Source organism: Glandiceps talaboti, chromosome 16, assembly GCF_964340395.1.
Source record: "Glandiceps talaboti chromosome 16, keGlaTala1.1, whole genome shotgun sequence".
Taxonomy (NCBI): Eukaryota; Metazoa; Hemichordata; class Enteropneusta; family Spengelidae; genus Glandiceps; species Glandiceps talaboti.
The window spans coordinates 10,784,437-10,800,044 of NC_135564.1; the positions used below are offsets into that span (position 1 = coordinate 10,784,437).

General features: G+C 37.0%; 1 protein-coding gene across 1 annotated transcript; it reads right to left on the reverse strand.

Moving 5' to 3' along the window:
• Positions 1–1,443: 1,443 nt before the first annotated feature.
• LOC144447843 (methyl-CpG-binding domain protein 5-like) lies at positions 1,444–5,507 on the reverse strand. Its single transcript, XM_078137958.1, has 5 exons — positions 5,269–5,507; positions 4,278–4,447; positions 3,168–3,280; positions 2,309–2,375; positions 1,444–1,858 (listed from the first exon to the last, which is right to left on the reverse strand). The coding sequence occupies exons 1-5, from the start codon at positions 5,408–5,410 to the stop codon at positions 1,787–1,789; spliced, it is 564 nt and encodes a 187-aa protein (XP_077994084.1). The 5' UTR covers positions 5,411–5,507; the 3' UTR covers positions 1,444–1,786.
• Positions 5,508–15,608: the final 10,101 nt, after the last annotated feature.

A 15,608-nucleotide genomic window follows, 5' to 3' on the forward strand; every position in this document is an offset into this window, starting at 1 on the left:
GTGAAAAATAATTACTTTTGAACAGTAAATTGGAAACACATAAGATATTTTGATATGGAGAAAGACATTGAATCATTTGTGTGACCAAGGTCCATAGTAGATGTAGATGGAACAAAATGTTGCATTCGTTTCCAACTTACTAAAGTAATTACCATACTAAAGTAATTATAGTTTACCGTCCTATTAATTGCATGAGCAATACATTCTCCAGCAAAAAATGGTTCATACATACATGGTATGAACATTTCTTTTTAATTTACTGGCAAGATAGGCTGTAAAATATATTTTGAAACTATGATTTTCACTGGCATCATTTTGCAATGCTGTCTTCATCACTGTATGTAAAACATAATGACATGTCGTGCCATGCCTATCAGACCTAATTAGGCCTAATAAAAAAAATTCTATGGTTCCAATTACGCTCAATTTTAGAATAGGTGGGGTAGGATGATTTTTGATTTTATTTTTTTAAATATTTTTTTTTTCATATGTGAATGTCTACTTCAGGTAGTTACGTTTTCCATTGTTTTCCATATGGTATCAGTATTATTGGTTTCTTCTCATCAGATGTACAGCCATTACAGATTGAAAGAACACTTTCGTATTGTTTTTTAAAGTTGGTGTCAGTTTCTGCATCCACTATTTCTTGCGAGACTTCACAATTTTCGCGATTTTATTATTTTTCCCCCAAATATTTTTTTAAAAGTTTACGGTTGGCGTAAAAAATTAGGTGGGGTCTGGTAACCGGAACCAAGCAATTTTTTTTTTTAGGTCTTAGGACTGAACAGCATGATGTGTTTTACAGTTTATTTATTGTAAGATCAGCAATAAAAATAACTGTAAAACCATGATTTTCATTGGCACTACACATACTTTTCAACACTCTGTATCCTTGCGTGTAAAACACCATGAATTGATTTGATTCCTACTTCGGCACATACAGCTCTAACTTTCTACAGTCGCAACATTTTGTGTCAGTGTTTTTGGTAAAGTTTTGGGAGCCATGGTAACAGAGATAGGGAATCTAGAATGAGTTGGCTACACTTCCATACATGGTATCATTATTTTGGTGGGAAACTCTGGCAAGGAAATCTCAGGTAGCTTTTACTTGCTTATCATCCCTTACCAAATTCACTGCTTTTAGAGTGCACATTACTCCTTTTATCAACAGATATTCTACTGGTACGTCTGCGCAAACTTAAACTTATGCTTTATCAATTTTGTAAATAAATAATAAATATGTTGCAAATTGGACTTATTTGCTCTTGTTTGTGAATATGTTTTTGATACTCTACGTGCATGATTCAACTATGTAAAATAATGTCATTCCTTATTAGAGTTGTCATGATTTTTTTTTTCAAACTTGCAAAAATAAATGATTCACATTTTTAAAAAAACCGGTATACAGTATTTTGGGTAGCATGTGACCATTTTGTGTATATGTTCAATAAATAATCTGTATTTGGGTACAACTCTGCTAACTCCTTATTACAGGTTCAACTAATCCATTAGTTGTACGAGGCGAATTACCACACCATCAGATTGGTTGTAGAAGGATTGTTTGGTGTCCATCTGGTCACAAACTTCTCCTAACTACTGGTACTACTCCGGCATGATGAAAACAACTCCAACATCTTTATATACCCACAATCGTTATTGCCGTTTCCTTTTCCTGTTTTCACACTTGGCGTCAGACTCACTATTTCCAATACTTGTTTGAAGTGTCATTCACTTCTAAAAACCATCATCTAAGACTCCCCATAACACTGACACACCATTACAATCATTATCGCAATTTCCTTCTCTTTATTTTGGGTCTAGATTTATAGAACATCCTCCTTGATTTGGAATCAAATGGCTGAAAATAAATGAAATTAGAGTTAGTTTTAAATAAATCTACTAGAAAACTTTCTTGCTCCTTACATAAAGGTGATACAAACATTAACATACACACACAGGCACACACACACACACACACACACACACACACACACACACACACACACACACACACACAACTGTCAATTGCAAGTATTCAATTCATACATGTGTTTGAAAAGTTCAAAGCGCAGCAGTTATTCTATTTACACAGGGCCCACACTATGAAAAACTTAGTCTAGTTCCTATACATGTATCGTTACAATCAGAAACCATGTTGGCATTCAGACTATGAAAACCTAGACAGTAACAAAAGATGCTCAAACAAAATTTTGCTTCTGAGCAGAAATTTACATGATTAATGAAAGACTTCATTATGTACACCTCCCTGAAAAGACGAAGTACATGAACTTAACACCAAATGCCTTACCTTGTCATCCAATTCCATCATAGCTTCCTGAATGGCAGCTTCAAGGTGGCTGTTCATTTTTCTACCCCTGTGGGTACAAACAATCCAAACTCACAATGAGAATTTAGAGGTAGTGGCTACACAAATATGTGTGAAATAGACACAGTGAAAACAATGTTTAGACACACTTGGTACAGCAGCAATGTGTTTACCATATGTAATGATCACTGAGTACTATATTCACCTACCAAAGTCTTAATAATTTGGTGCCAATGGCACTGAAACACAACTGAATACTATGCAAGTATTTTGGAAAGGTTTGATAAATGGTTCAGTTATGCTACAAATTACTAGAGATGGCACTATGTATTTGTATTAGAAATGGAAGTTATCTCCCTGCCCAGAATCTAGACTAATGAAATGACTGGTTAGGATAGTATTTTATGACATTCATGCTCTTTTCCCTCTCTTCTGAAAGGTCTAAGTATTCACATTTTTCAGGAAAATAGTCACATATACATGACATCCCAATGTTTTTGATTCTGTTACTAGAGAGTAACATCACATTAATCTGATGGTAATAAGTACTTGGGAGTCATGACTATTCAATGTTCATCTAATCCATATTCATGTCAGTGAAGACCCAGTTGAGGGATGTCCGCTATCAAATACTTTCTCTTTGTTTCAAATTTTTAGCTGAGGAATACATATATACTTATTAAGTACATTGTAAAGATTCTTTGTGTTATTTATCTTGTGCATTTACAGATTTAAAATTTGCCTTTATTCCTTTTTAGGATACTCTGTATCTTGTGTTTCTTTTATCATATCAGAAAGATTTCACTCCAAAAGCTAAGGAAATGATAGTAGATTGTATTACCTCCTGTTTCGTTTTCTTGCCCTGTAATGCGTTTCTAGACCTTCTGATAAAGTTTTCAATTTTTCAGGTTCCACCTGGGTATATGTATGGTCACCAAACCACATCACCCACACCTACGATGAGAAAAACCAACCATAAATTGTGAGGATATTCAGGCAATACACAAGAAATAGTAATACCTTCTTGGTAGTAGGTTGACAGATTTTTGGCATGATGGATAAAGAAAGATAAACATAGTCACAAAGAACATTACAAAACATTGTAACATTATTACTATAAGTCCATAGGACTAAAGTGACTCAAGTTGTGTACCCCTCCCCCACTAGTCATGAGTTCAGATCCCACCACTGCCACCAATGTATTAAACACATTTGGGTTCTGATCATGGTCTTGTGTTCCCAGTAGAAGATTGACTGACTGTTTGGCATGATGGATAAGGAAAGACAACCAGAGTACCCTACAAAGCACTGCTACCATTACTGTTATGAGTCTGTATCTTGACCTCAGTTACTTGAATTGTGAGTTCTAGACCAATCATTTAGATGATATGGGTTAAAATCCCACCACTGCCACCAATGTAACACAATCAGGTTCTGATCATGGTCTTGGTGTCTTGGTGTGTGGGTTGACTAGTGTTTGGCATGATGGGTAAGGAAAGACAATCACAGTCACAGGGTACTCTACTAAACACAGCTACTTTATTGCCAAGTCAAAGGCTAAGTTACTTGTCAAGGAGTCATATACTGTGTGCCCTGTAAGCCAATTTGACGCACCACTGATGCACACAATTTCTAGTGATGCACCAACATTTAGTATTCCTGTATCTCTTATTATATGGTGACTCACAAGAATGCCTGGTTTTTCTCATTTTCACTCACAACAACAACAACAACAACAACAACAACAAAATTTGGCTGTAAATTGTGGGCACACTGGTCATATATCTACTTAATATTCAAAAACTATATCATGAATAGTAATATGCACAAGTAAACATCTAGCATGTCAAAATTATACAACTATCACACATGATCCTTATTTGATACAGGAAATATCACCTGTCACTTTCTTTCACTATCACACACATTTTGATGGATTGAAAATACCAACCTTTCCTTCCTCTGATTCTAAATCCTCCAACTTGAGTTTGACATCATGTTCTGGTACAATCTTCCCAGGCCATGATGGGAAACCCTGGATCTGACCCCAAACCAAATCACCAAGATCAAAAGTCCTTGGTATGGTGGAGTCCATGAAATCAGGTGAGTCAGGGTTGTCAACTTCTCACACAAAAAATAAATAAAAGATTATATTAGAGAATATCATTTGATTATGTAATTTATGTAACTAAGGAGATGTCTAAGAGGAGCAAAAACTGAAATTTTTTTGAAACTGTTCTGTTAGATATAATAAGTTACTCATAATATCATACACCCTGAACAGTATTGAACCACCTGTTACTGTACTAGTTATGGATAAAAATGAGCTCTACATAACATGCACAATGCATTTTAACAGTTTGTAGGTTGTCTGATCAAAAAATTAGTATTCCAATAACTAGTGCAACTTAAACTTAGAAATCAATATTTTTAAGTACAGATATATAATGTACATGTACGGCAGCCAATTTGCCTGAAAATCAAACTTATTCAAATCTCTCAAATCATTGTTATGAATAAAATGATGCATAGACTGAAGATTCACCACTGTTGGTGCTCTTGTTAACCTGTACATGAACATTACTAGGTTGTATCATGGGGTTGTATGAGTTTACTCAATGATGAATTTTTCAGTCTAGCTATGGACTGTTTTTAGGCTGCTTGGCATGATTATTTTTCATCTTTTTGCTGTATGTAATACACACATACACACACACAAATGCACGCACGCATGCACGCACACACACACACGTACATACGTACGTATGTATATACATACATACATACATACATACATACATGTACATACATACATACATACATATATAAATACATACATACATACATACATACATACATACATACATATATAAATACATACATACATACATACACATCATACAATTACATACATGTACATTTGTAATATTATCTATAATTACCTCCATCTTGCCTTACTATCATCTCTTCCTCATCCTCCTCCTCTTCATCGTAAATATCGTCATCATCATCACCGTCTTCATACCCATCCATTCCTCCATCTGTTGTGAAATGTGCATCATTCTGTACTACATGTCCTGCCATTTCCTTAAACCGATGTAAATTTGAGAAACCTGAATGATATTCAGTTTGTCTGATGACTATTGTATTTCTATCATTGGCAATGTCTTTTGCCTCCTTGTCATTGAATTCACAACCTTCAGTAACAGTCACAACTCCTGGAGTTGTGGCAACACTGTTTGCTGTATAAGTAGTTTTGCTGCTTGAATTAGTACTTATCGCTACACGAGTTTGTTGACTGCAATGTCCAACAGACAACATGTCATGTCTTGCATCCTGCAAGCTGCATATCTGCCCGGTGGAATCATTTTCATGGACGGTATTATCACAATTGTTTTCAGAATGCCTGATGTTCTCAATTTTGTTTTGCTTGTCAGTTGGACTTAAATCAACATGCTTTCCGTTGTTAACACTCTCTGCTTCCTTTAATCTACTTTGTCCGTTTTCACAGTTTTTCAGGTTTGAATCACACAAGTCATCATTGTCAGTATGTTTATTAGGTAGTGGTGACGGTTTGGTTCCAGAAACTAAACTGGAGGTATTCTCGGCTGAACAAGTTCTGCTAGATTCAGGTATTGGTGTGATCAAGGCACTCTCAGAATTATTGTCTGCTGACGATAGCGAGGATGTGGATGACAATGATGGTGGTGACGAAGATGCAGATGAAGCTTGTACTACTGATGTTGTTTCCGTGACAGTAGTCTCTGCATTTACTTTTGAGGAGTTCCCCTTTGAAGCCTGTTTATTCTTTCCTCCTGTGATAACAACCCTTACTCCTGAGTTTGCAGCATCAACGACTGCTTTGTATATGGCATCAATTTCAGCATTACAAGCTGAGGGATTACTAACACTCTTTGGTTTTTTAATTAAAGGGTTATCTTTCCCTTTCCTTTGGCTTCGTGGTTTGGAATGCGAGTGTCCAGAATTCCCAACACCTGCTCTGGGTGATGTTTTCCCTGATGGTACATTTGCTGTCCTGCTTGGCTGTTGTGCAGTTTTAATTTGTTGATGATTACTATTTTGAAGTTGATGTCCACTGTTTGCTGGGTCTACCATACAAGTGTTTTTAGGACTGGGGTTAATTTGGAAGTTATGATACATAACTTGTTGTTGAATGACATTTTGATCTACACACTGTGTATGCACTGGACTTGGCTTACCCTGCAGTGGCACGGTTTCTCCCATCATCTGTTGTTGTTGCTGCTGCTGCATAGTTGGAAACATTTGTTTGTTCACTGGGGAACACTGAGGAAAGTTTTTCATCATGTTCACTCTTGGCAATGGAAGATTCCCTGGATTACTATTATTATTACTTTGTGGGAATTGGCAAAACATCGGATTGTTTGGTTGGTTCATAGCTGCCATACTGAAAGACAAATTACTACTCTGTTGTCTCAACTGTTTCTTTGATGCTGACACAATGGGGACAAAATTGTCACATGGGTTCAAGGAGTTGCTTACAATGGATGTCGGTGACTGGTGCACTTGCTGCTGTAATTGTTGCAACTGCTGCTGTTGTTGAAGCTGTTGCAGTTGTTGAGGAGACCACTGTTGCTGTTGCTGCTGCTGTTGCTGTTGTTGTTGTTGTTGTGGTTGGTTGCCATGACTGAGAAAACCTTGGTTAAAGTGTTGGATATTTCTATCATCTGAAATGTGAATATTCCTATTTGCAGGATTCATCAACATAGCAACATTCATATTCATTTGTTCTCCAGCATTTGTCATTATTGGCATTCCTCCACTGCAAGGTACTTGCATAGATTTACTGAAAAATGCATTATTATGGACCTGTAGTTGCTGCTGTTGCTGCATTTGTTGTTGTTGTTGTTGTTGTTGTTGTTGTTGTTGCTGCTGCTGCTGCTGCTGTTGTTGTTGTTTCTGCAATAAAGTTTGTTGTTGAAGCATCATGTTGACTTGCTGTGAGTTCAGTTCATTGAAGTTGCCCTGGAAGGCCATAGCACCACTTGGTGGATTCATTTGCATGTATTGTAATGGGTAACTTGTTTGCACATTTCCTGGCATTGTCCTGTTCACTTGCATTCCTGTAGATGCACTGATACTCATGTGAATGGCATCATCTCTGTTCAGCAAAGTATTGCCTAACATGTTCATAGATTTTAACCCTTGATTGTCAACAGGCATATTCATAGCACTACTAACAGTGTGAGCTGGTCCATAAAAATCTCGCCTTGGTGATACGTTCATTTGTTCTCTATGCGGTTGACCTTCAATCATCATTTCATGACTGAGAGGCCTTCCTGTTTTCGGCATACCTACTTTCATGACACTCGGACCAGAGCTTTCAGCTTCGTGTATAAGCACAGAATCAGATTTCATTTGTGAGATCTCTGAGGGCACCAACCCTGAGTCTGCTGTACAGTTGATCACAACATCTGGTTCTTTGTAAGACTCTATACTTTTGACTGTACTCTCCAGGCATTCAATAGGAGACTTATCAGGAATATTTCCAGGAATGAGTTTTTGTCCACCTTTTGTCCCCAACATGGCAGTGTTTATATTTCCCATTATTGAAGGCATTTCTGTCAACTGTCCAGGTGGCACAAATGTATCAGAACTTACTTTCATAGAGCTGAACATCACGTTTGGCGAATTTCCACATTTTGCAACATTGTTCATTTTTGTGGACCATGTTAATTTATCCTGGTCAGGGGGTTGACTTACATGTGAACTGGTTGACAGTAACGTATCATCCTTTCTGAATGTCTGTGTGAACTGTACACCAGTGCTGGTTGGCAACACGTTGGTTAGAGTTACCGTAGTGGAATTCACATCCCCACTTGTTCCAACGGTACTTGGAATATCAATTCCCATTCCAGACATCACAGAAGTCCTGGAACTCCGAGTGTCTGTTGGATTTGATGCTAGAGTTGTGGTATTAGACTGTGAGGCCTGACTTGCCATCTGTGCTTTTGCTGCGGCAGACAGAAGACTACTAGCTGGAAATGCAACTGGATTTTGACTGAAAATCTGCTGCAGAGTAACTCCTGCTAGACCAGGCTGAGATTTGGTTTTGGTTTCATTTGCTTGTTGTACATAACTATTTAACAGTGATTTAGTGAGGTCATTTTGTTGTTGAATGAAAGTTTTCAATTTGTCCTCAATCACGACAGTGTTGTTTTTCCCTTGCTGTGATGAAGTTGCTGGGTTCATAGTGGAAAGTATCTGTTCTGTAGTACTAGAAATTGGAGCTGATGGAAGCAGTTTAGTGAGCACACTCGAAATCAATGTCTGATTGTCTTGACTTGCCGTTGCTGTGGTTACAGACACGTCAGTTGGACTTGATGTTACACAACTTGTGTCTGATGTTAGAGTTCTACCACTTGACTTATTTCCAGGTTGTTGTCTGGTAGCTGGAAGCATTAAATTACTAGGCAATGGGATAATTGTGGGCACATTTCCATTTCCACTCCCTGAAGAATTCCCAGTAGCGTCACCAACGGTCGATTTGCTTCCAGCCGTACCCAGATTATTGAGTGCATTTGTATTTGTGTCTCTGGGACTTTGTAGAGGACTAGGATTGCTTGGTTCACTGGATGCAGGACTACGTTGCTGTTGTCTCACCGATACTGCAGGACTTGGTAAAGACACGGCTGGACTGGGAGTTTGCCTTAAATTTGGATTAGGAGGAAAACCAGAACAAACTGGACTTTTCCTCATAGGTGATGTCCTTGCAAACGGATTGGAGATATTTCTCTGCATTGAATCTATGGCACAATCTGGATTGATATCAGCTCTCATAAACTCAAATGGGTTTCTTATCGGTGATTTTGTTGATGGTGACCTGAGCGGTGAATGAAGTGGTGATCTCATAGGCGATTTTGCTGATGCCGGAGACATGCTTCTCTGGTCAAAGTTCATTGCACCCATTTTGGGATTTTGTTGATCTAGGCAACCCTGCATATGTTGGTATTGGTGTTGTTTCTGCTGGATCATCTGGAGTTGTTGTTGTATCTGAAGCTGCTGCACCTGAATGCTGTGCTGTTGCAGATGATGATCAAACGGTATATTGGGTAATGATGGATGTAAATTGGTTATTGATGGAGGTCTTTCTCCCCTCCTGGCTAATAGTTCATAAACTGACATGTTTGGGTATGCATGGTACACAGCATTCGTATTAGTTGATGCCTTCTTCCTTGGACGTGTCCTTGAACGTGCTCTTGAAGTTGTCGACCTTGTCGCCCCTAGAACATAAAGAAGAGAACAATCTAGATCAGTTTATTTGACTATGTATGTGATCATACATGTACATGCAACAGTTAAGACATACATAATGCTTTCAACAGTCAGTAATCCTCTACCTTCACAGGACCATGATTTGAAATGTTTAGCACATCAGACTTAGAGAACTCATACATGCTACAAAGTTATACAAATACATAGTAACGATATCCTGATATGAAGTTATTTGATGATTGGAAAATTACAGAGATGATTATTTTGTGACTACAGAAGACAGCATGACATTGACATTTGAGCTGTAAGATGTACCGGTATGTGTAAGATGTGGTGATGTATTTCAGATGTAAATGTCTGTCAGTTAGGAGAGAAGATATTCTTGTAGTAAGATCTCAGATCTGCATTCAGAAGGTTGCTGAACAAAAGCCAAGGATGACAGTACCTTGGCAAAGTGAGTGACTTCAGTGCTACGCGACCTGGTGTCACTTTTAAAGTTAGCAGAACTGTTCAAGGGTCTACCAGCTATGCCAGAGAGAAGATAACTTTTTATTTCTCTGCCCCAGCCTTTTAATTTTTCATAACACCACCACCATCAACATCACCACAATAACAACCACATAATCACATTTATAGCACCTCTTTGGCTACCAAGCATTCTATTATTTTCCTATGGTATTCATCCAGCTGTGTAGCCCCTAGGAACTGCGACACACAAAATCTGACTAGTCGACATAGTTGTTTTTAAAGCTGTTCACATATTTAATTAGACTTTTTATTCAATAGATACTCTGTTATACTTTTGGTATGATGGAATCTTTAGAATCTTTAAAGAGAGTGAAGTTTCAAATATCTAACATTATATTATACCAGTATATTGATGGCGTGAATCGAGAGATCTGATTGGTCTAGACATCGAACTAGTGCATCTAAAATGAGCGGTAATGCACAGTTGGCACATATCCAAATTTTGATGTTCACTGTACGTCTAGAACGTTGTAGTCTGTGCAGGGATGGGGGCACAAATGAAACCAGAAAACATTGCGTCTTATCTTGTTTCTGATATTTTCAATATACTGGTATAATATAATAGCGATAAACCATCCCTAGGAATGGTACCACTCGGTTTTGACCAGTGAACTCAATATATGCACTCGCTATCGCTCGTGCATATATTTCGTTGACTGGTCAAAACCTCTTGGTATACCATTCCCAGGGGGTGGTTTATTGCTTAATCTATGTTAACAATGTTGGTGTGATGGTTGCACAACATAAATTTAGGTACACATCAGATTTATCAATAATTTGTAAAGATACAAAGTGTTCTTCCACCCTATCAGATACCACTTTCAGTAAAGAGTGACCAAAACAACAAGAAGACATACTGTAAACCTAGATATTTTCACCACTAGAAAATTTATCGATTTTATAGTATTCAGCTAGTTCTCAAAGACTTATTTTCACTAATTACCAGACTGGCACATTGTCTTTATGTACAAGAAGTATTTTAGTCAGTGCTTATTTTTGCATTTTTGTTTTCCAGCAAACAAAAACAAGTCTTAAGCAAACTTTCCAGGTTTATAGTTCTTGACAGTAGTTTACTTTTATCACTATGCTGGTATTTTTTTGGATCAACACCCACCTGTTTTGGTCTTTGTAGGCCGGCGTTCTTCAACATGTGCATTCGGAAGAGTTGTACCAGTCTTAATAGGTGGCTCCTCAACACTGCTTTGCAATGTTGCCATGGCAATAATCTTTCGTTTATGATTACACAAGTTTGTAAGAGCACCATCTTGCTTCAGGTCTTCTGTGGTCCTTTGCTTGGAAAGTATATGGACATCAAAATTAAAGACTTTATCCAACTCTAGGGGGCACTCTAGTCCACACTTGCATGTACCTTCAGTCTGTAGGTATTCTTTGATGTTTTCTAAACATGTCAATAGGCTCTGATTGGGACTACAAGTGAACGAGAAAAATAGAATTCATTAGCAAAATTTTAGTCACAGTGTTCAATACAGGGTTCTCTTTTTTCACAATATTTCGTTCTGATATGGTTTCCCAGCAAGTGATACGATCAAACTGATGCCTTTAATCGCCTAAGTAATATCCAGATACTAAGAAATACTATCATGATACCATATACTTTGGAACTCAAATCAACAAATTTTCCCAAGATGTAACATAAAGAGATATCTGTATGTCTTCGTTTTCTATGTAAACTCAACCCTGCCTAATACAGCTTCATCTTTACATGTATATCTCTATGTCACAGGAAACTCAATTTTCAAATTCCATACCCCAATATTCATACACGTTGTCCTAAATGCTCCAAAGTTTGATACAAAAAAAGTTTTGTCCCGTCAACTGTCAGATTGTTAAATCGATGCTAAGTTGCATTTGTTTAGTTTCCCTTTCTTTTTACTCATCTTTTTCAGGGTTTTTGTGTAAACAGAGTATATTGTTTTTATTTGTTCTGTTGTGAGCTGTGAACTATGTATCCTTTGAGGACTATTAAATGAATACTGATAATATTCAGCTCGGATCATGTATTCTTTATCATTATCTGACATTGTATATTAAATCTAATACATGTATGTATGTCGTGTGGGAATGAATGTTCATAAAACCTCTGGTCATGAGAAAGTTTCTACTCAAAGTCAACACAATTTTTGGGTGGGAGTGGGGATGGAGTATCACTTCCAATTTTTTTTTTACTCGGCCAGTAGAAATGTTCACTTGTAATTGTATCTATAATGTTTGCAACCTAACAAAAAATGTTTGATGAACCCCTCATCACTATTGTCTACTACAGCTAGCTGGGATGATAAGATGAGGTTAGACATTGGTGAAACTTTGGGATTCATTTTCTGCAAATGATTGACTAAGAATCTAGAATTCATTAACATTTATTCCCACAGTTGTATTTATGTTGACCTTCAACAGTTATAGTCTAAACATCAAGTTCCAATGCCTAATTGACTAAGAGTTCTAAGTAGATTTCTCTCATAAATAATACTGTCCTGTTACCTTATATAGACCACACAGCCATTCTGTAACAGCCTCTGCCATCCAAAGGGTACTTTCACAAACTCAGTACCCGTCTTGTTGACATCATTTTGATGTTCAATAGTCTCTTTCTCACCATTCCAATTGTTGTCATCTGTCTTTCCTTTATTTACCAAAGGAATTTCTTGGTTGAAATTCATACTGATATGAGATTACTTCAAAAGTCAGCAATCTTCAGATACAAGTCACTGCTACAGTGGCTTTACATTGTTTTTCCAAATGTCAATTCATATCAGTAGATATCACCATGACATGGGTTTGACAAAGAAGTATCATTGTCTGATAAGACAGTACTGTCTGTGTTTGTCCTAAACCAGGGAGTTAACAGTTTGCTTGGCATTCATTTAATCACCCATCATAGTCGTATAAATCTTCTCACCAGTAATCTGTAAAAGATATAGAAAATATACTCAAGATTAAGAGTTGAACTTTGACTAGGTACCAAAATCAAACCATTTTATACAATGAGGGGTTTCATGAGGAGTTTCAAGCCACATCTAGAGTCAACAGTCTATATGTACATGTATGTAGACTCAGGGTTATGATAGATCAATGGCAACAGTGGCCAGCTAGGAATTGGCAAGTTGCTGATTCCAGGCTTGCTATTATCACTTGTTTCAAAATGGTGTAAGTCCTTGGGCAAGTCTTGAACTACAACTTTGCTTCAGTCAACCTGACTACATGTATCTAGTTTGGGACCTGATAGGATAGGCTGCTTCGTAATTGATCTAAACCTAAGCGCTAACAGAGACAGCAACAGGATTACATACTCCCCAGGAAGTTGAGAAAGTATAAAGGGCTGTTGTGTCTAAGTCTTATACAAAATGTACGTGAATACCAGTATGGGGAAATCACTCTCTAGCTCTAACTACATTAATATTACATGTATTGCTACATGTGTAATAATAACAGAACCCCATGTCACGTGAGTTCCAGTGTGGGTAATCTGGGATATTTGCACTTGTGCTTGCAGTGTGTTATGCTGCACTTTCACTCATTATGCTGGTGAAAGTACTGCTGCAGAGAACACTGCAAGCAAGAGTGCAAATACCCCCGAGTACCCACACTGGCGCTCACGTGGCACGGGGTTCTGTCATATAATTGAAAGAAAGTTGCTGCAGGCCTACATATCATGATACAATTTGAACTAACAATGTTTGTCTTTAAATGGTATCGTAATTGTCTAATTACATTAAAGTATATTCACAAATTTGAAATAATGGTTGTTTCTAGCTCTACTCATACACCACCAATCATTCACATAGCTGTTCATTAAATATAGTTTTTATTCAGGTTTCAATAAGGTTCCATTAAACTGTTATTGCCAGTGTGTAATTTACATAGTGGAAATAGGTCACTAACATATACATGTAGTGATCTCTGTGTATGACCCCTGATTTTCATTTAGGTATCTCTGTTTCTACAAAAGGTCATCTCCATCTTCAACTTGAATTCTGACATTTAAAATTCTTGGTTCAATGGCAGTGGTATAAAATACCACAACTCTTTCAAGAAGAATTTTTACCACTACACATATGATATAATACTTATTGGGAATACACATACACATACAATGTACACATACACATACACATACACACACATACACATACACATACACATACACATACACATACAAATGTATGTGTACATACATGTACATGTACACAAACATACAGACAACTAAAAGACTGTTCGCTCCTTGCCATTACAACCACAACTAGGGTATATAAATGTACTGTTACCATACCATACATGTACATTTATACTTATTATCTTCGGATAACAGAACCTCACAAGGTGACCTTGTGTGTGTGTGTGTGTGTGTGTGTGTGTGTGTGTGTGTGTGTGTGTGTGTGTGTGTGTGTGTGTGTGTGTGTGTGTGTGTGTGTGTACATATATATAGATATAGATATAGATATATCCCTGGTTGTTGAATTAGCATAATGGTGCAATGAAATCCAAACTAATGTTATTATTTGAGGCAATGCCACAAATAATGATATTATTATAGTTTTTTAAATGTATGTGTAATTTTCATCTTCTATGTACAAATGTATTGTCTACAGAATATGTTCAATTCTGTATATGTGGAGGAAGTGTGTAATTTGTTGCAAGACTACCTACAAATTACAATGTACACTGCAGCTATACTGGAAAAGTGGGACATTGTGGCATCACTTAGGCCATTCCATTCCTTTGTAGGGTAAAGTTTTTTTGATATAATTATATGTCAACCCAGCTGTATAATTGGGGACCTGGTAAAATAGAGGTTGTGTGAACGCTTAAATCATTTGTGTTTGTAAAGGCTGCAATGGATTGTATGCTCCCCAGGGAGTTGAGGAAGTATAAAGACCACTGTGCCACTATAGATCCATGCCAGGGGTAATAATAAGCGTAAAGCGCTTTGAGCACCCAGACTGGGGAAAGCTGCTGTATAAAAATCAACATTATTATTATCATTATTAACATTATTATATGTTCTTTCAAATCTATTTGGATTTCAATAAAATTGATTTTTTTTGCATGTTTACTTTATAAGCAATTTTGATCAAATTCTTCATCGTGGAAACTAAATTGCTAAATTAGTTAAACTAATTACAATTTGAGAAATTACACTATCCTAGGCTATACCCGTACAAGTACATTGTATAGAAGTAACACTTTAACTTTAAGGGCCATAGATTCAATCCTAGGTTCTCACATTAGGGTTATCATGTCAGTGGAATCATAAGGATCATTGTTTTATACTGGACTAACATTTTCTACAACTACATGTATACCAGACTGTCATTCATATCTTAATCCTAATCTGAACTGAACTGGACCTTTAATTTAAAGACCAGAGTTTCAGTCTCATGTTCTCGTTTCAGTGGTACCATTAATATTGCGTACAAAATGTACATGTACACATGTAGGTTTGTACTGGACTAACACTTTCTATGAGACAACTATTATTCAT